This window comes from Plasmodium relictum (genome assembly GCF_900005765.1).
Source record: "Plasmodium relictum strain SGS1 genome assembly, chromosome: 14".
Lineage (NCBI taxonomy): Eukaryota > Apicomplexa > Aconoidasida > Haemosporida > Plasmodiidae > Plasmodium > Plasmodium relictum.
This window is the reverse complement of record NC_041692.1, coordinates 724820-745646: the sequence shown is the minus strand read 5'-3', so window position 1 is coordinate 745646 and position 20827 is coordinate 724820. Positions and strand designations below refer to the sequence as shown.

Here is a 20827-nt window from a genome sequence, read left to right as displayed (position 1 = left end):
ATTATCTAGAAAATATAAATGATTTATATTTAATTTTTATTATATAGTAAATATAAATTTATGTAAATTTTTTAATTTTTAATAGAATCTTATCTCTATAAAAAAAAAAAAAAAAATAGTATAATCATAAAAAATAAAAATATTTTATATTTTCTTTGAAAAACAATACTTATTTTTAAAGATATTAATTCCTTCAAAACTTCATCAAAAGTTATAAAAGTAAATATTTTTTATTTTTTTTTTTACTATAGTATTTATAAAATTTATAAGTTTAAAATAGTATATTTTTTTATTCACATAAAATATTTTTGTTTGAATAATTTTATCTTTTGCTTTCAAAACTATGTCTAATTTTATAAGTTTTCTTAATATACGAAATAAAAACTTTTTGAATAATGCTTTCTATTTTTAAATCAGTTAATTTTTATATGAACAAAAAGGAACAAAAAACAACACATAATTATTCTTTTATAATTATAAAAAATTAAAAAGCCTCATTCATATAAAATTAGTAATGCTTTCATTATATATAAATTCTATATATATTAAAATTTCATATATATACTTAATTTTTTATTTATATACAAATGCATTATACATTTTTGATGATATGCTTATCATATCTTTCTATTAGTTAAATGCTCTTACGTAAAGTTTCAGTTAAAGAACACCATTAATATTCAACTTTTAATAATAATTTTTATTTTATGCCTTAATTTTTATGTATATTTTATGAAATTTCTTTTTTAAACTATGTGCAATATAATTTTAATAGTATTAAAAAAATGTACAAATAAAAATATTTATTTAAAAATATTTTATTTAAAACTTATTTTATATTTTTTGAAATGAATGTTTATATATAAAAAAAAAAATTAATTATATGCATTTAAAAAAAAAAAAAAAAGGAAAAAAGAGAAGAAAAAAAAAGAAAATATATTTTTGCATTAAATAAAAATATAATAAATATTCGAAAGAAAATTTTTTTCTTTATATTCTTAAAATTAAAATATTAATATATATTTGTATTTTAATTGTGGCACATTAAAAAAAAACTTAACTTCAATGATAGAGAATAAATGTGAATCAGTCAAAAAGACAAATGAAAGTGACAGTAATAAAGAATTTAAGGAAAAAGGTGATAATAATATAGATATGAATGAAACAAAGGGAAAAAACAACAAGATCACAACTAAAAAAAAAAGCGATTTAAATGAACAAGAAAATAATGAAATAAGTGATAACTATATTAGATATTTAGAATGTATTAAAAACAACTGGTCATCATCTCAAGCATCAAAAATTTTGAATAAAAAATTAATAAAATATATATCTGAAAGATTTTTATATATGTCTAGCTCATTAAAAGTACGAGTATTAACAAGTTTTTTTTATCTAACTGATAAATTGAGAACAGAGAGTGAAATATATTTATTATTAATTGCATCAAATGGAGAAATAGATGGAAATGGATGGGTAAAAAAATTTAGTAGAATTTTAAAGCCATTTATTAAAACAGGAATAATAGATATTAAGGATATAGATAGTCAAACAATGCATAGAATTTTAAATTATATTGATCAAAATAATGGTAGTAATTATAGCACAAAAAATAATAAATATTATTTTCATAATAAAAAGGAATTGGAGCATATACATATGTGTGATCCCATAAATGAGTTAAAAAATTTGGAAAACAAAAATATTATACATTTAGATGAATATAAAATGTTTACTCCATCAAAAAATTTTGATTGTCTCCTATCATCGGTAATTAATTAGCATGCATCTTACATTTTTTATAGTGCAAACTATTTTTTAATTTCATTTTTATTTTTATATTTTTATTTGTACATTTTCAAATATTATAAATCATTTAAATAGTGTTATGTATATATATATTATATAACTATATTTCTTCTTTTTTCTTTATTTTATTTTATTTTATTTTTTTCTTTATTTGTCTAAATCATTGTATATACTAAAGCTGTTAAATTAATCTCTTCTTTTTTTATTCTTATATTATAATCAATAAAAGTAACATTTTAATTTTTTTAGATTATCAAAAAAGGAATAAACGAGTTTAAAAATTAATTATTACCTATTTTTTTAATGGAAAGTATAATTTGAATTGCTTTTTTTGCCTATTCATCCTCAAAACCTACTTTTTCTAATTCTTGATTGGATTTTTTTTATAATTTTTTTTGTTTTTTTTACTTTTTTTTTCTTTGTTTCCTATTTATGTTGTGGTTGTATAAGACGTAAATTATTTTTTTCTTTTTTTTTTCTCTTTATTTTTAAATCTCCAAATTTTTTGCTACAAGCATTCTTTTAACACTCAAAAAAAAAAAAATTTTTTTTAAATCACTTAGAAAAATATATTTTTCTCTTTTAATATTATAATAATTGAAGATTTAAATATTCCAACATTAAAATAATATTATTAAAAAACATTATTTTTTTTTCTTTTTATTCAAATTTTTTTTTAAAATATATATTAAAATTTTAATGCGCACACATAAAAAAAAAAAAGGGAAAAGAAAAAGAAAAAGAAAAAGAAAAAGAAAAGAGCTTGAACTATATATAATTTTCTACAAACTATTTTATATGCATTTTTATATTTTGCGTAATATATATATTTTTTTTTCTCATAAATGTATATTACCACTTTTAAGTTTTAAAAAATTTACTTCTATGTGCTAAAATTTTTTTTTTTTTATTTTTATTTGTACAATTCAATATTTCTTATTATGATTTTTTGAATAACAAAAGATATTTTTTTTAATATTTTGCATAACTTCTATTTTTTAGTTTCTTCTAAGATGCTTAAATATTTTTCTTTTTTAACTTTATTTTTTTTCTTGATACCTTACATCCTTTGTGACTTTATAATAGTTGAGTAAGCATACTTATAGATAAATACTTTTTTTTTTTTTTTTTTATGTTATGTAAAACTTTTTGAATTTATTTCTTTATTGTACAAAAATAAAATAATAAATATATTGACACTTTTGCAATTTTATACAATTTTTTATAACCAACAATATATATGTATATATATATATATAAATATATATGTATATATATATTTTTTCTTTTATAGTTCTAATAAAGATGTCTATAATTTCGATAAAAATACAGTTTTGAACTTGACTGATGTAAAAACAATTTCTTAAGAATATTATTTGATTTTTAACATATATATATATATATATATCCAACTTCATTTTATTATGTTCTTTTTTTTTTTTTTTTCAGAATGTTTTTAATATCTTTTTAGACACAAAAGTAAAGAATCACAAAAATTATGAATTAACTTTTTTAAACCATTTCATTTATTTTGTATTATTTTATATCATTTTTTCTTATAGACAAGCAATTCAGATATAAAAGTAGTGTACGCAGAAATTTTTAATGTAATATAATTAAGCATATATATATGATTTAATTATTATTATTGCTATTTTTATTATCATTCATTATTTTTAATATTGAATTTATAGAAATATAAGTTAGCAATAGAAGGATCATGCTCTTATGTTAAAGAATTAATAAAAGGAAGAAGTTTAAAATATTTAGGTTCATTATTTAAATTCATAAAAAAAAAATTAATTTATCTATCTATTAAACTAATTAACCACATATTTTTTTTTTTTTTTTTGATAAATTAGATGAGAAAGAAACAAAAGAATATATTAAATCAAAAGATGTAATTATATACTTTTTATTTTATAAATTTGTTTATAATTGTATTTTAGCATACTTTAAAAAAAAAAATAATGAAACCTAATAAAAAAAGAATAAATTTATTTAAAAAGTTTAAATATAATATTAAAAAATATTAAGGGATTATTATTTTTATTCATTTAATTCAAATAATTTTTTTTTTTAATTAATTAAAATTTTATTTGTTTTTCTAAAATTTAATTTATTTACTTTTTTTTTTTTTTTAGACATACTCTTTTTCTATCTTTGTATATACTGTTAGCGGTGAACCAGGTTTCTTTCTGAAAAATATAAAATAAAATTATTCTAAAATTATTTTTTATACACTTTCATATTACGAGATTTTTTTTTTTTTATTTGTTTTATTATTAATAGAAGTTATACAAGAAGTTTATAAAAAACATCCAAAACATATATCATATATAATAACTTGCAAAGAAAATGAGATTTTTGATAACATTGAAGATGTAAAAGGAAATAAGAACGTTTTTCATACAAATCCTGTAATTATAAATTTAAAAAAAAAAACTTAAGATTAAATCTTAATTTTTAATAACATTTTAAATTTATTATACACATTTATTTTTTTTTTTAGAACATCCTATCTCAGTTAATTGTAATTTTTTTGATATTTTTTTTCGTTATTATTGGATTTTACATTTTAATAAGTATTAGCACACCAAATACATTTGAAGAAAAACAATTAATAATAAATAAAGAACAATAAAATGTCTATTAAGGGAAAAAAAGAAAAAGAAAAATATAATAAAAAAATGAATATATGAAAAAATTTTAATCATACATAGTTTTAATTTATATTTTTAATTATTGTAAAATTCCATTGCTTTATTTTATTTTTTTTTATGAAAACTTTTTAATTTATAATAAAAAATATATGAATATCTATTATATATATATATATATATATTTTTTGTTTGTTTACAAGAACTTTTTATTAAAAAATGTATGTAAAAAAAAAAAAAAAATAATAAAATTAATTTATAAAATATAGAAATAATTTAAAAAAAAATAATATTACAAATAAAAAATCATTTTAAAATGATAAGATGAATTTTAGATAAAAAAATATTTATTGTTCATATAAATAAAAATATTTAAAACATAAAAAATGAAAATCTGATTTATGTAAGTATACGTATTTTTAAATCTTAAGTAATTTAATCATGTTCAAGAAAAAAAAATTATTTTTAAATATATATATATATATATATATTTAAAAAATATTCGTATGATAAATATTATTATCAACGTATTTTTTTAATTTTTGTGATTCTATATATTTATGAATTGGTGTTTTCCACGAATAAGGAGTGAAATCAGGTTTGACTTCTTCTGGGATTTTTGAAATGTTAGATCTAAAGTTCTTTTTGCAAACAATACTTCTTTTTTTCTGAATTTTTTGAATTTTATATTTATATTCTTTTAATATATTTTTAAACCAGTAATCAGGCCAATGGCTAGTACAATAATGAGGTGCAAAATGACACACATACTTTTTTCCAGTCATTTTGCATAAAGTTTTAATAGATATTATTTTATCTAAACATCTTTTTAAAGCTTTTATTCTACTCATCCATTTATTACTACCACTAAAAGATATCTTAACATTATCCAAACCCAAAATGTAACCCAATGGTAAATATTTTTTATTCATTTTTAATCCTTTTCCTAATGGTCTTGGTATTATTTTAACATGTGAAGAATATTCTTGTCCACTTACGGGAAAATTTAATATGCAATTTTTATAATTGTAATCTAAAAAATCTATATTACTAATAGAGTTCAACAATGCACTATTTCTTGCTTCTTTTATATTTTTTCCGAATCCAACTCCATAACCATATACACCTTTTCCATTTCCTATTACTATCACTATTCTTATATAATAAACCCTACCATCTATAAATAAAAAAAAAAAATAAAAATAAAAAATAAAATAATTTATCAAGAGGAAGCATGAGTTTAAATAATAAAAAATTATCATTAACAAAATAAATTTCTATATGATTAAAATGCTTTCTATTATATTAACCCTTAGTCATGCTCATCATTCTTTTAACTTCTAATATAGATGATCTCATTTCATTTAATTTTAACATGGGATCAATTGTTTCTTTTTCTCTTATATATTTATTTGTATTAGGATCATAGATAGTATTAGGAATTTGCTTATATTTATATGTGTATGAATTCGTACTTTCATCAAAACTGTAAGTAATTAATGACCTGTTCATATTATATTTCTTTTCCTTCTCTAAAAATAGATCAATATCCATTTCGTGATATTCGGAGCTGTTGGTATTATTATTCAGTATCGTTACGGATGAATTGTCATAATAAATCATTTTTTTTATTTCTTCATCAGATATATGTTTATTTTCTTCTAATTTGTTTATCTTTTCTTCAATAGAATCCTTTGGTTTTTCATGAAAAAGATAAAAAGGAGAAAACTCTTCATAAAAAAAAAAATCTGTAATATTTCTGCTAGCACACTTTAACATTAAAAAAGAGACGTACCTATCACTGTCCGTTATTTCTAAAAAATTTGAATTATTATTATTTCTTAAGAGATATTTCTCAAAATCTTTGACATCCATTTTTAACCAGTTTTCTAAACCTATTTTCTTTAAATTTAAAAACATCATATTTAATTGTTCTTCTAAACTACTATCTATTTCTTTCCCTATTAAAAATTCAATAATACTTTTAAAATAATAAGTTAATTTATTAGTAGAAAAATCTATTTTATTATCTATCACATCGTTACTCATTGAGAAATTGTCATATATAAAATCATTTCCTAAATTATAATATTTTTCTTTATATAATTTTTCATTTTTATGTTTTTCATTAAATAAAACTCGTCTTATATGTCCTTTTATCCAATTTTCTATATATTCATCCTTAATATTACTAATGTTATATGGCAATTTATTTTTTATTTTCTTATAAACATTATTCATCCACCTTTCAACGTCTGTTTCATTCTTTTCTAAACAAAAAAATTCACTTAATGAACAAATAAATTTATATAATCTATCATTTTCATTTTTTTCAGGTATTTTTTGTTCATCAATTATATCTCCAAATAAAAAAATTAAATCATCGCATATATGATTAGTTAAACATTCTACAGCTAAGCAAAAACTAGTTGGATTAAATATAGGCAAATTCATTTTTGTTATACTCATAAAGTTTTTATCATTACACTTCTTAACATTATTTATATCATTATTTACATTATCATTTTTAATTATTTTTATTTTATCATTTAAATTGATAGTATTGTTTATTAAGTCATCTTTTTTATTTTCTATTTTATCTGAAGCTTTAGCATCAATCATATTTTTTTTTTTATTATTTTCATCATTTATTTTTTCTTCGTAATTATCATTGATAATATTTTTTTGAGAAAACTGATAAATATCATGATTGATTTTACTCTCTATATTCATAAAAACATCTTCATCAAAAATATTAGTTTTATCATTTAATTTTAACAAATTATATATTCTAATTGCCTGTTTATATTTTGATTCACTCATTTCTTTTTTATCTAGTTCATCTAAATTATTTGCATCTCTTTCTTTTTCTTGTTTTCCTTCATTTTTTTTTTTTTTCCTTTTCATTTCTTCTAAAATATTTTCATTTAATAAATATTCATCGGCATCTGCTTCATCATAAATTAACTGTCTCAGATAATCAACTTTTTTATTTTTTATGTTTTTATTTATACTATTAATATTAATTTCATTATTATATATATTATCTAAATATTTATCTCTAACTTTTTCTTTATATCTATTCTTAAGAATTTTATTTAAATGGCTATTATGAATATACCGAGAACTAAATAAAAAAAATTTATAATATTTTTTTTTTTCATATATATTTCTTATCATTTTAATGAAACATAAAAATTCCTATTCATTTCTTTTTCTATTAAAGAGTCAAAAATATTTACCTTAAATTTTTAATTAAAAACAAAAAGTGTAAAACAGACAAAAAAAAAAAATAAAGTAAAAATAAATGACATGAAAAATAAAAATATGGGAATGCTAAATCTATATATAAACTTATAAAATAAAATTTATACAACATTTAAAAAAAAAAAAATTAATAAAATACATGTATATGATGCTCAATAATGAAATATATATAAAATTAATAAATAAATGCTAAAAAAAAAAAAAAAAAAAAAATAATTAAAATAAATAAAAAAATATAATATAAAATAAAATAAAATAAAATAATATAAAATAATATATAATAATATAAAATAATATAAAATAAAATATATATAAAACTAAATAGTGAAATATATATTAAGGGGGGAAAAAAAAAGGTAATCTAAAATTATAAGTGTAAAAAAAATTAAAAATACTATTCTACAGTAAAATGTCTTCTTTTGAGGTGTATTAATAAAAAATATTTTTTATTTTTTTAAAATTAAAAAAATTTAGTCATATATATCTTTTAAATAAAAAATTGGGTTACTAATTTCTTTTGTTTGAATTATTTGTTCTGATGTTGTGCATACTTCTTTATCTTTTGATATCTGTATTGATTTATCCTTTTTAAATAAAGAAATTTGTGTTTGCGTTTCTACTGTTTTTTTTGTGTATATTTTTTCATAATCTAAAAATATTTTTACTTCTAATAACTTTCTGTTTTTTATTAATTCATCACTTTCAAAAGGAGCTTCTTTTTCAAATTTATAGTGAATACCAAAAATACTGTCATTATATATTTCCAAAACATTTTTGTTATACATATTCAAATCATCTATATAATTTTCTATAAATGATAATTTTCTGTTACAAAAATTTTCTATTATTTCAATTGTTATATTATAAACATTCATATTATTTTTTAAAACATTTAAAATTGCGCTGTCGCATAAAGATAAATTTTTATTTTTGTTTTGTGATTGTAAAATATTTTTTTCTTTTTCTATATTTATAGTTTTTATTTTTCCAATATATGAAACATAATTTTTATTTTTTTTTTTAATATCATTTCTATCTTGACATTCTACTATATTATCTCCGAAAGAAAAATTTCCTTTATTTACATTAATTAAAAAATTATCCAAATTGTTATTAAGACAGTATAAAAATAATTTTTTTGAATTATATAACATTTTATTACTTAAAACCCTTTCTATACTTTCTTCTCCATATCCTTTTCCACTTTCTCTGTCTTTTTCTTCTCCTCTTTCTTCTTCTCCTCCTCTTTTTTCTTCTCTTTTTTCTCCTCCTTCTTTTCCTCTTCCTTCTATCTCTTCTTCTTTTCCTCCTCCTTTTATCCCTTCTCCTTTTCCTCCTCCTTTTATCCCTTCTTTTCCTTCTCTCTCCATTTCTCCTATTCCTTCTACTTTAAATTGCTTCACATCATCGAAAGAAAAAAATGTATCCACATTTGCGTTAAATATATGATCAAATGACTCAACTTCATTACTTTCCACTAAGTCATGAATTATTTCTTCTTCATGATTTTTTTTTTCATTGAAGTAAAAAAATTCTAATTGATAAGCAATAACGTTTTTAAATACGTCAAAGTTATCTTCTCCCTCACGATTTTCTTTTCTTTCATTTAAATTTTTTTTATTATCTTTTTTTCTTTTTTTTTCATTGTATATAAAAGATTTATTATAATAATTATAAATAGTGCAATTTTCTTTTTTAATATTTAAAACGGGAAAATACTTATAAAAATGTTTTAATAATAAATGAAACATGTGTACTAATTTAATAATTTTGTAATTTATTTTTATACAACTCTTGTAACTTTTGCTTAATTCTATATAATTAAAATACAAAAAATACAATGCATTATCTAAATAACTATTTATGGAGTCATTATTTTCTAATATGCCATAATAATCATCTTTTTTCTCCAAATTTCTATTCAAAGAATTTTTTCTATCTTCTCCTTTTACCTTATTAAAATTATATATTTTAACAAATACACTTAACATGTTTTTAATATGTTTTTGTATTTTTATAATTTTTGATTTCATTTTCTTTCTTACATCTCTTATATATTTAAAAAAAATAAAAACATATATATAACAATCGTAGATTAATTCATTTATATACTCTCTTTTATTTTCAACAGAATAAATATAATCTTGTTTTAAAGGAGTATCCTTACTTAAATTATTTAATTTGAAATTATAATTTTCATTAAGTATATGATATATACCTTGTTCTCTTTTTTTATTTTCTCCAATAGAATATTTATTAGTGCAATAATTTGTAATTTTATTAGCGTCTTTATACGTTTCTATTTTTGTATTTTCTTTTCTCACATATCTAAATGATTCATTTTCTTTTATTTCTATATTTTCTCTAAATGATTTATCATGATGTTCATAATTTTTATGTTCATTGTTAGTATCATTTTTTCTCTTGCATATTTCATCTTTTATAATTTCTATACCTTTAAGACTATATTTGATTTCTGATGGTTCATCTTTTTTTTTAAGTGATTCTTCTTTATTTTTTTCATATAGATACTTGAAATAACTGAAAAATGATAAAATTGTTAAATTATAAATTAGGTTAACATATTTGTATATGCTAACAAAAAACGATATATATATGTACTGAAACATTTGAATATTAATAAACTTTATATATTTAATAAAACTAACTATTTGATTTTTTTCTAAATATGGTACATTATTAAAATATACTTGTCTGATATTTTTTAAATTATTTAAAAATATAAAATATTCAATATTCTTATAATTTTCTTTGATATATTTATACATATATACGTAAATAAAAATCCCCAAAGATAAATTTAAAAAGAATTTCAAATAATTCTTTTTCTTTATTTTATCATTTTCACATATAAATTGCCTGATTTTATTTCTATTAATTATTTTGCGAAAAATTTTTGTAATAATAACCATTATATTTTTCTTATTATAAAAGTTGTTAATTTCACACAATTCATATAAAAATTTTTTTCGAAATTTTAATTTTTCTGATGGATTAATTTCTGTAACGTTTTTATTTTCTTTCTCTGTATTTGCTTTTTTAGTGGTATTTTTCTTATTAATGTTAATATTATTATTATTTTTGCTAACATTTTTTTTATTATTTTTGTTGTGTATTCTTTTTAGGTTTTCGATAAAAAGATGTAAAGTTTTACAATCAAAATAATAATTATCACTTATTTTTTTATTTTCATAATCATTTATGTTTTCATTTTTTTCTACATCCTTATTTTGATTGATATTAAATTGATTTTTCATTTCTTCCTTTTGGATATCATAAAAGGAGTTATTTTTAATATCATTTATACATTTAAAAAAAAAAATAGAATCAACAATAATGCTGTTAAAATATTTAAAAAGATAATATTCCGTTAGTTTAAAAAAATAATGAAATATCTTCGTTGTATAAGAGAAATTATTAACATACTTATAACTACTTTGTAGAGAAAAATTACCATACTTATTTATTTTTCTATTTAATTCTTTAATGATTTCTGACTTTTCATAAATTCTTAGTTTATTACACTCAAAATTATAAATTAAGAAGGCAATTTCTACTTTAGGTATTATCATTTTGTATTTTTATACATTATTTTTTTTCCCCTTTTGATTTTTTATTTTATCAAAAAAATTCAACATTTTTTAACTTAATTATAATTCTTTTATTATATGAGGTAATGAAATTTTTATTATATTACCATAAGAAATTTCAAAAAATGCATTTACCTAATCTACTTTATTATTTTATTTTAACATATTTAATTCAATGTAATGAAGGAATATATATATATATAAATACTTATTAAAGATGATAAACTAAATATCTGTAATCATCCTTTTTTCATAAAAAAGAAAAGAAAAGTAATATATATCTATTATACATGTATATGTACATCTGTGTGTATTTTTTTTTTTTTTTTTTTTATTTTATTTTATTTTATTTTTTTTTTGTCTAATTTTATTACATAAAAATATTCTTCTTCTTTTTTCTTATTTTTATTTCAATTTAAAAAAAAAAAAAAAATTAAAAATAAAAATAATATCAAACTTTAATAAATAGTTGATTTTTTTTTATGTAGGTTAAAGTTATAAAAAAAATCCATAACATTATTTGAAAATTTACAAATTGATCTTTTATAGAATAACTAAAAACGGAAAAATAAAATATAATTGATGAAATAAAAATTATAAACAAATAAATAATTGCCCATATATAATGAAAAGGCAGCTTGGAGTTACTAATATAACATGGTTTATTTATTTCTAAAACATGAGTAATTTCTAAAATAGTATATAATATTAGACAAAGAAATATAAGAGCACATATTATTTGACTCATGCTATAACCTCCTCTCGTAAATAAAGAAATATTTTTATATATACTATAAAATAATAGTAGTACTTGATATGCATAATTAAGAAGAAAAATTATTTTTTTTTTTTTATTACTAAATTTCATATTTAATTTCAGATAATTTGAAATATAAAAAGAATCCGTATATTTACTTAAAAATACGTTAAAATTTATAATAACCCAATATAAACTTATAAATGTACTTTCTGATAACATATAATTTGTCATTTTATCAATTTTACATGTTCTAATTGTATATATATTAATTAAATTATTACTGAATATTCTAATTCCATATAAAAAACTTAAGAAACATAAAAAATAAATTAAATAATAACATAATATCCACATACTATAATAACAAACAAGAGAATTACTTATGTTATATAAATATCTTATTTTCAATTTATTATAAATTTTTTCCTTTTCATTTTCTTTACTGCTTTCATCTTTCTCGTTGTTGCTAAATTCATTCATATCTAAGTTTATTAAATCATCATTCATATCACTTGTCTGGCTCTTTCTATTATTTAAATTACTAACATTTTCTTTGTAATTTACATTTACTAATAAAAATAAAAAATTAAAAATTGTTAAAATTATAAGCAATTCCCATTTTACATTACCTGTACCATAGCAACTTGTATATAATTCTAACCCTTTAGAAAAAAAAAAAAAATAAATAAATACATATATATAAATATGAATATCCTTTATAATATTTTTTTTTTTTTTATTATTTTAAAAAATTATAAAGTTATATAAATTTATTAAGTTTTATATCTATAGGAAAAAATATAAATAATAAAGTTTTAACTTAAAATTTTAATAAAAAAAGTAAATATATTTATGAATTATAAAGAAAAATTAGAATCTATGATTTTTATTTTTAACTAACAATCTTTTTTGTTAAACTCTGTAAAAATTGTATGAATCCCCGTGAATATTAAAAAAAAAAGAATTGATAAAATTGTGACTGTCACTTTATGTCTTTTAGCCATATGAAAATTAAATTTAGGAATAAAAAAATGTTTTTATTAAAACAAAAAATAATTATAAGTTCTCATATAAAAAGGAAACTTAGTTTTACATTAAAACTCAATAAAAATATATATGCAAGGGAGGGAAATGAGTAAAAAAACAAAAAAAAAAAAGTTAATATTTTATTATAATGAAAGCAAAAATAAATTATTTAAAAAAAATTCCAATAAAAATTTTATACTGTAACATTTTTATCTAAAATATTTAAGCAAAAAAAGTTTTCATGAAAGTTTCTAAATAGAAATGCCCAAGAAAAATTTTATATTTATTAAAAAAAATATACACATATGTATTTTCTTTTCTTTTCTTATATTTATTTTTATATAATTTTTTTTTTTTTTGATCTCACTGAAATTATTGTTAATATATTTATAATAAAGTTATATTACTTTTATTACTTCTTCCTTCTTTTTTCATTTTCCTTTTTCTTGTACATTTTTTTTAAATGTACAAAATAATAAAACTTAACATAAAATCAATATTTACAATTTAAAAATAGATAATTATATTTAGTAGATCGAATTGTTTAAATAATAAATTTTTAAAATATTACTGCATGAATTAATTATTCTCTGTAAAAATCTTAAAAAAAAAATTTTATTTTCAAAATATCATAAAACTAAAAAGTTGAGATGTTCAAAAAAGAATAAACTTTTAATAAATTGAGATTGGACAAGATTTTTTTTTTTTTTTTTTATTATTTTAATTTTTTAATTACGAAAAAAATAACAGGAAAAATTTCAAATTTTTTTTTTTTTTTTTTAATTTTAAAATTATAAAAAATAAATATTTTTTTCATATAAACAAATAAGTGGGAAATTAGTATAGAACATAGTACACGAAATAAAAAATTCTTATTAAGAAGAAATCAAGTAACATTTTTTTAAATATTTATATATACGTATCATAGTTTATAAAAGCATAAATAGGAAGTACTAAAAGAATAATCGATGTTTTTTTTTTTTTTTTTATAGACACCTTTTTAAAAAAGAACTAGTTAAATTTACAAACTTTTTTTACAATTATTTTAAAATAATTATTAAAATAAAATAATTGAACAGTATTTTAAAACATTAAAAAAAAAAAAATAAATAAATAAATACTAAAATATGTTTATTAAATATAATTATCTATAAACATGTAGTGTTTTTTTTAAGAAGACAAGAAAAGTTATAAGATAATTTTATTTACAAATTATACATTTAAAATTATATTAATACAAAAACAAATTATTAAATATATATTAATTTTTAATTATATAATGTAATTACCATTTTGCATATATTATTAAAAAAAAAAATTAACATAAATAAATGACGAAAAAAAAAGAAAATGTTGAATATATTATAAAAGTTAAATTATATAATATAAATATGATTATATAAAAAAATAATGAAAATTAATTGAGAGAAATAAGAAAAAGCACATTAAAATAATTATTTATATATTTTTATGTGATAAATATCCAAATTAGGTTGATAATAGTTTTTCCATGATTCAGGAATATTACTTAATAATTCATTCAAATATTTTTTTTTTTTAGTAGTGTTTTTTTCTATTTTCGTCCATTTAGAATAATTTCTTTTTACTTTTTCTAACATATATTGTGTAATAGTACTTTTGTCTAATGTTTTAAGTAAAATTACTAAAGGATAGACTAATTCTTTTAAAAATGTTCTTTGTATTTGTATAAAATTATTATGAGATCTTCTATCAAATAAAGGATGAATTTCATGGCCTTTTCCTAACTCTTCATCACCTTCATGATAAAATTCATTTACTAATCGTTTTACCCATAAATAATGTTCACTCCAGTCAACACAATTATGAGATAAATCAGCAGCCTTTATTATCATTTTTAAACATAAGATAATATTTTTTTCAATATAAGACTTTATTTTAATTGATTTAATTCGAAATTGAGCTAATATTTTTATATGCTTACTCATATCAGTTGCTAATATTAATTCTATTATTTGTTGCCTGAGAGTTAATAAAGTTTTCGAACTCTCATTTTTAAAAATATTATTTTCTTCTTTTAGTAATATATGAAATAAATAAGAACAGTGATAATTCTCTAAAATAGATTTATCATTATAAATTATGCTTAAAAAGTTAGAACAATTCTTAAGAAAAATATTTGTTCTCCCAAAATGACCTATATCATGGCCTAAAGACGCAATAAAAAAGGCAGCCATCTCATTATCTTGTAATATATTTGCTGTTTCTAAATTGTTAACTAAAATGTTACAATGTTGTGTTACCTAAGAAAAAGTAAAAAAAAAAAAAAAGGGAAACTATTTTTTATATATAAAACAAAATAAGATAAAGTAGAATATGATATAACAAAAAAATAAAGTATAATAATAAAAAAAAACATTGTTTAATTAGTAAATATGAAGTTTATATATACAAGAATAAATGAAATGCAATAAATACCATTGCTGCATGAATACAATTATGATAAGGAACATCGTTATATCCATTTTTCATTTCATGAAGCAATGAACATAATACTTCATTTGGTATATTTTGATTAGAAGTATAATATTTATGCAACAAATGGTTTCCTATTTGAATGAATATATCCTTATTAACTATTTTTTGATTTAAAAACATACTATTCCATGTGTTCATGTCTAAATTTTCAGAATACTAAAAAAAAAAAAAAATAGAATAAAAAGAAAATTTTAAAATTTAATATAATTTTATATTCTAGATTATTTGAGAAATAAAATGTTCAAATAATGTATTATAAATAACTAATATAACTCATAATATTTTATGTTATTCTTTTTATACTATGTTTATCTGAAAGTCACTTGTAAAACTTTTTATTTCATCATTTTTTGAAAACGATTTAGATTTTAAATCTAATTTTAATTTTGATTTTTCATCTGATACAGATTCCATCAATGATTCTGTTCCTGATTCTTCTTTAAATTCTTCTCTATTTTCTGATGTATCTTTATTTTTTTTTATACCCATTAGATAATCATATATATGATTATAGTTCTAAAAAAAAAAAGATTAAAAAATATATTTTATGCATACAAATAAAGTTAAAATTTCTTATTGTTCTTATTTTCCATAAATTATTTTGTTAATTTTTTTTTTTCTAACTTTTTTATTTATTAATTTTCTATCAGGTGAAAATAAATTATCTTCTTTTAAAATATTTAAAATTTTTTTTAAATTATTCACAATGCAGAATTTTTTTTCCATAGGATTTAGTTTTATATTATCAAAATTGCCTATACACTATGAGAATAAGAAATAAAAAAATAAATTAGTAACTAATTATTTATATTTTATTTTGTGATTTTAAAAATTTAAGTATGGTGATTGGAAAAAGGAGAAAAACGAAAAAAAGTTCTTACATTATTAATTATATTATAGATTTCTTCAATATTTGTTAACGATAATCTTTCTTTTTCTTCTTTTAAGTTTATTTTTAATTTTATAATTTGTTTTATTTGTTTGTTCCAGTTATGAAATGATAATCTTCTTTGAATTTCAATGATATACCTTATCATGAATATAAAAATGCTTCCTACAAACGATGATGCTATCATAAAAATGCTAAAAAATACATATATATATATAATTAAAAAATATATAAAGAAAAAAAAAAAATTTTTTTTTTCTCCTCTTAAAATTTCAATGATATTAATTTTAGTATAAAGACATTTTAATTTATATAATAATCATAATATAATTATTTTTTATTTTTAATACTTGTCTATTAGAATATAATTTTTTACTGTTACAATATAGAAAAGGGAGTAAATAACTATTTTCATTATAAAAAACAGTACATCGAAGATATAGGAGTAGCATATTCTAAGAAAAAAAAAAAGAAACGTTTAGAGAATCTATATTAGTAGATAAATATGAAATGAGTAAAAGATAAATTTTTTTTTAAAAAATTAAATATCTTTTTATAGGTTTTGTTCATATTTATCTTTATATATATATTAAAATAGTTCCTACCTGCATGGTATTACTGTAATTAAATAGATAATTGGGATATATGCAAAAAAGCATAAAACAATATTTATTTTATTATGAGTATATGTTGCATATAAAAAATTATTTACATTCACAACAACAGGCAAATGATCCTTAACATTACTAAATAATATAAATAACCATGAGCACCATAGTAAAAGCACCTGTAATAAAAAAGAGAGAGAGAAAAAAAAAAAAATGTATATTTATAATAAAAAGAAATTATAATAGATGTAATAATACCCAGTGTATTTTTTTTTTTTTTTTATTTCAGAAATTTATTCTGATTAAATTTATTATTTCTTAATAAAAATACTTACACAAATACAGAAAATCACAAAAATTTTTCCTCTTATACTTTTAAATTTTTGTATATAATTTGTATAATGTAAAATTAGAATTAATATAATGTTAAGTACGACAAATATATGTAAAAACATAAATGTCAATCTTAATACGGAAAATAAATCTAAAAAAAAAAAAATATGTTTGTATAGAAAAGATAATTAAATTATTTATTTACATAATATATATAATTTTTTTTTTTTTTTTTAATAAAATTTAGAGAGTTTAATAAAGATAATAGAATATACCATTAATTCTTCCAACAATTAAACAAATTGAATACATAAATAAGAGAGAACTCACATGAGAAATCAAAATAAAAAATCTTTTTTTATAAATATTATCACATATTTTAATTGTATATAATAATTCGTCTTCATTATCCAAGAATTTTAAGGGCCAAAATTTGATAACCTTTTCTTCTATATTACTAGTAAGAGAAAAAAGTGAAAAGACATTTTTTACTGAATCGCTCTTATCATATTTTTCTTTATTATCATCTAACATATTTTTAAAAAAATTACATAAATTTTAATTATAAAAAAGGAAATAAGAAAAGAAAAAAAAAAAAACTATAGATAACAAATAATTAAAGTTTAGAAAAGTTAAAAATCAAATTTATCGATATTAGCTAAAAGGATAGATACAAAAAAAAAGAATTGTGAAATTAGAACATATAATATGCAATAATATGATTAAATCATTGCTATGTCTTTAATTATGTAATAATTAGAGGTTAAAAAAAAAAGTAAAATAAAATAATAAATATAAATTTATTCTTATAACAAAAAAAAAAAATTTTTTTCCTATATTTTAAACAATGAAAATTGATCAACAATTTTTTCATTCTCTATGAACTTTAGTTATTTATTATTTTTCACATCATTTTAAAAATAAACATAGTGAAATAAAAATGTAAATTTTTTTTTTAAAGATAAATAGACAGAAGTACAAAACTTTGGATTACAATATATATAATAAATAAGAATCTATTTCATATAATTATATAAACTTTATTTATTCTTAAATATATATATAAAATTATTACTCAAATATATATATATATATATATATATATATATTTTTTTTTATTAATAAAAATTATGAACAAATTTGTTTTTTAGAGCAATTCTTATTAAGCATGCAACCATTTTTCAAATAGAATATTTACTTATAACAACTAATGAATTGATATTATATTGTAAATTTTAAATATTTTATAAAACAAAGTTTGAAAATAATTTTTTTTTTTTAAAGTTGTCAAAATAAATTTACAAGTTTTCTGATCAATCTTATCTTTAAAATGTTTAAATTTGACTTAAGTCACATTAAGGAACAAATATCTATAAGAGCCAATATTTTTTATTTTATATTTTTTAAATAAAAAATTTATCAATGCATGCATTTATAAAACATAGTTTACATTATTTTAATTTGAAAAAAAAAAAAAAATAAATAAATAAAATAAAGCGGTGTTTCCTTTTCTTATAATAATATACAGATTTTATTTCAGTGTTTACACATATATTGATGTCTAATTTATGGATTTTTAAATTTTGAAACTTATTTTTTTTATAATTTTACTACAGCTAATGAAAAGATGTTATATAAAGAAAAAAAAAGGTTTTTACTTATATAGAAAAATTTGAATTTTGTGTAAATATATATTTTATCTATTGAGAAACTATGTATTTTTGAAGTATTGTTTTTGTTTTATTTTACTCTTATTCTATTTTATTTTTATTTTATTTCTATTTTTTTGCATGTAATTTATAAATGAAAATTAAAAAATCCTCAAATAAAGAATTTGCTTATTAATGTTTTTTGTTTTTTTATTCGGTATATCATTTAAAAATGAATAATGTGTAATATAATACAGTTTTTATATAAAATATCATTTAATTACAAATAATATATTAGATTAAGTCTTTTTTAAAATATGAAGAAGTTTATTTTTTATTCTTTATATAAGCACATATATCTCAAAAAAAAAAAAAAAATTAAAAAAAAATTTAGCTATATATATAAAAATTAATGCTCAATCCAAAAATGAAAAGTTTCATTAATGACTTTGATAAAAAGTTTACGAATGCAAAATAAAAATAGTTATTTAAAGAAAAAAATAATAATATAATAAAAAAAAAGTTAGAAAAAAAAAAAAATAGAGAAAAACATACATAATAATTACTAAGGAATTAAATTATATTTTTATTTCAGTTGTATTTTTAAAACCTAATTTTTATACTAAGAAGATATATATCAATAATATATTTCTTTTGTAAAATTATTTTTTAAAAAATATAATGAAAAGACAATACATCATTAATACATTTTAATTATCTTCATTAAAAAAAGATAAATTAAAATGTATAGAGTTAAAAAATATATTATTCCTATACTTAGTTTAATTTATCTTAATATTATTTTCATATTTTTATTATAGTCAATTCTAAAATAGGAAAAAAGAAAATATACTAACGAATAAAGTCATTTTTTTATTTATATTCAGTAGAATAATAAAATATTTCAAAAAGAAATATATATTTAGATTAAAAAGAAAAAAAATAATAACCTTTTTTTTTTATTTAACTAATAATATAATCTGAATATTTATAAAAATTTAAACACAACAAAAAAAAAATTTGTTAATTTTAAAAATATATTGTGCATAGAATACTTAGATACACATGCAAAAAAAAAAAAATTATATAAATAATTTTACTTTAATCATTTTCTAAAATTATTTAATTATTTAATAATTATAAAATAAAAGAAACAACTAAAGATTAAAAGTTTTAAATGAAAGAAAGAATAAGACTTAATATTTCGTTACAAATAAATAAAACCTATTTAATATTTTTAAAAGATAAAAATAATTTAACAAATATTCATATCTTAAAATGCTATGTTACATATCCATACGTTTTTATACTTTTGTTATACCGTCTTAATTTAAATTTACACATTTTTTTTTATTATTTATCTCACAACAGTATACGTAATTTTTTTATTACTAAATTTATATTTTACATGTGAACTTAAAATATAAAAATAATCTAAATTATATAAAATTTAAATATGAGTTTAACTGCATATTTAGTAATATAAAAATATTAATAGATTAAAATAAAATATGCATTATAAAAATAGTGCCCTTGAAAAATAAAAAGAAAAAATGGTACGATAATTTACTTATATCTTTAAGTATAAAAAAACAATATATTTTTTTAAATTTTTAAACGCATTGCTATTATTTTACACAAGAGAAAAAATAGATATTGTGTAATTTCCTTATTACTCCATAAATTTATTTTTAAATT

At 17.1% G+C, this 20827-nt stretch overlaps 6 protein-coding genes across 6 annotated transcripts; 2 read left to right on the top strand and 4 right to left on the bottom strand.

The window, feature by feature from the left end:
• Positions 1 to 1065: 1065 nt before the first annotated feature.
• PRELSG_1419900 (conserved Plasmodium protein, unknown function) lies at positions 1066 to 1782 on the top strand (the record flags this gene model as incomplete). The annotated part of the gene is made up of 1 exon (XM_028679260.1): positions 1066 to 1782. One exon carries the CDS (start codon positions 1066 to 1068, stop codon positions 1780 to 1782), a length of 717 nt encoding a protein of 238 aa, XP_028534991.1.
• Positions 1783 to 2822: 1040 nt separating this feature from the next.
• On the top strand, positions 2823 to 4453 carry PRELSG_1419800 (conserved Plasmodium protein, unknown function; the record flags this gene model as incomplete). The annotated part of the gene is made up of 9 exons (XM_028679259.1): positions 2823 to 2899; positions 3104 to 3158; positions 3259 to 3288; positions 3372 to 3416; positions 3504 to 3579; positions 3672 to 3709; positions 3954 to 3999; positions 4102 to 4229; positions 4322 to 4453. The coding sequence occupies 9 exons, from the start codon at positions 2823 to 2825 to the stop codon at positions 4451 to 4453; spliced, it is 627 nt and encodes a 208-aa protein (XP_028534990.1).
• Positions 4454 to 4960: 507 nt separating this feature from the next.
• On the bottom strand, positions 4961 to 7649 carry PRELSG_1419700 (mitochondrial ribosomal protein S5 precursor, putative; the record flags this gene model as incomplete). Its single annotated transcript, XM_028679258.1, has 2 exons — positions 4961 to 5646; positions 5780 to 7649. The coding sequence occupies 2 exons, from the start codon at positions 7647 to 7649 to the stop codon at positions 4961 to 4963; spliced, it is 2556 nt and encodes an 851-aa protein (XP_028534989.1).
• Positions 7650 to 8206: 557 nt separating this feature from the next.
• On the bottom strand, positions 8207 to 11329 carry PRELSG_1419600 (conserved Plasmodium protein, unknown function; the record flags this gene model as incomplete). Its single annotated transcript, XM_028679257.1, has 1 exon — positions 8207 to 11329. The coding sequence occupies one exon, from the start codon at positions 11327 to 11329 to the stop codon at positions 8207 to 8209; it is 3123 nt and encodes a 1040-aa protein (XP_028534988.1).
• Positions 11330 to 11798: 469 nt separating this feature from the next.
• On the bottom strand, positions 11799 to 13111 carry PRELSG_1419500 (serpentine receptor, putative; the record flags this gene model as incomplete). The annotated part of the gene is made up of 2 exons (XM_028679255.1): positions 11799 to 12769; positions 13009 to 13111. 2 exons carry the CDS (start codon positions 13109 to 13111, stop codon positions 11799 to 11801), a joined length of 1074 nt encoding a protein of 357 aa, XP_028534987.1.
• Positions 13112 to 14587: 1476 nt separating this feature from the next.
• PDEgamma (phosphodiesterase gamma, putative) lies at positions 14588 to 18014 on the bottom strand (the record flags this gene model as incomplete). Its single annotated transcript, XM_028679254.1, has 9 exons — positions 14588 to 15415; positions 15591 to 15806; positions 15954 to 16166; positions 16275 to 16412; positions 16532 to 16733; positions 16890 to 16994; positions 17145 to 17326; positions 17483 to 17631; positions 17756 to 18014. The coding sequence occupies 9 exons, from the start codon at positions 18012 to 18014 to the stop codon at positions 14588 to 14590; spliced, it is 2292 nt and encodes a 763-aa protein (XP_028534986.1).
• Between the last annotated feature and the right edge of the window lie 2813 nt (positions 18015 to 20827).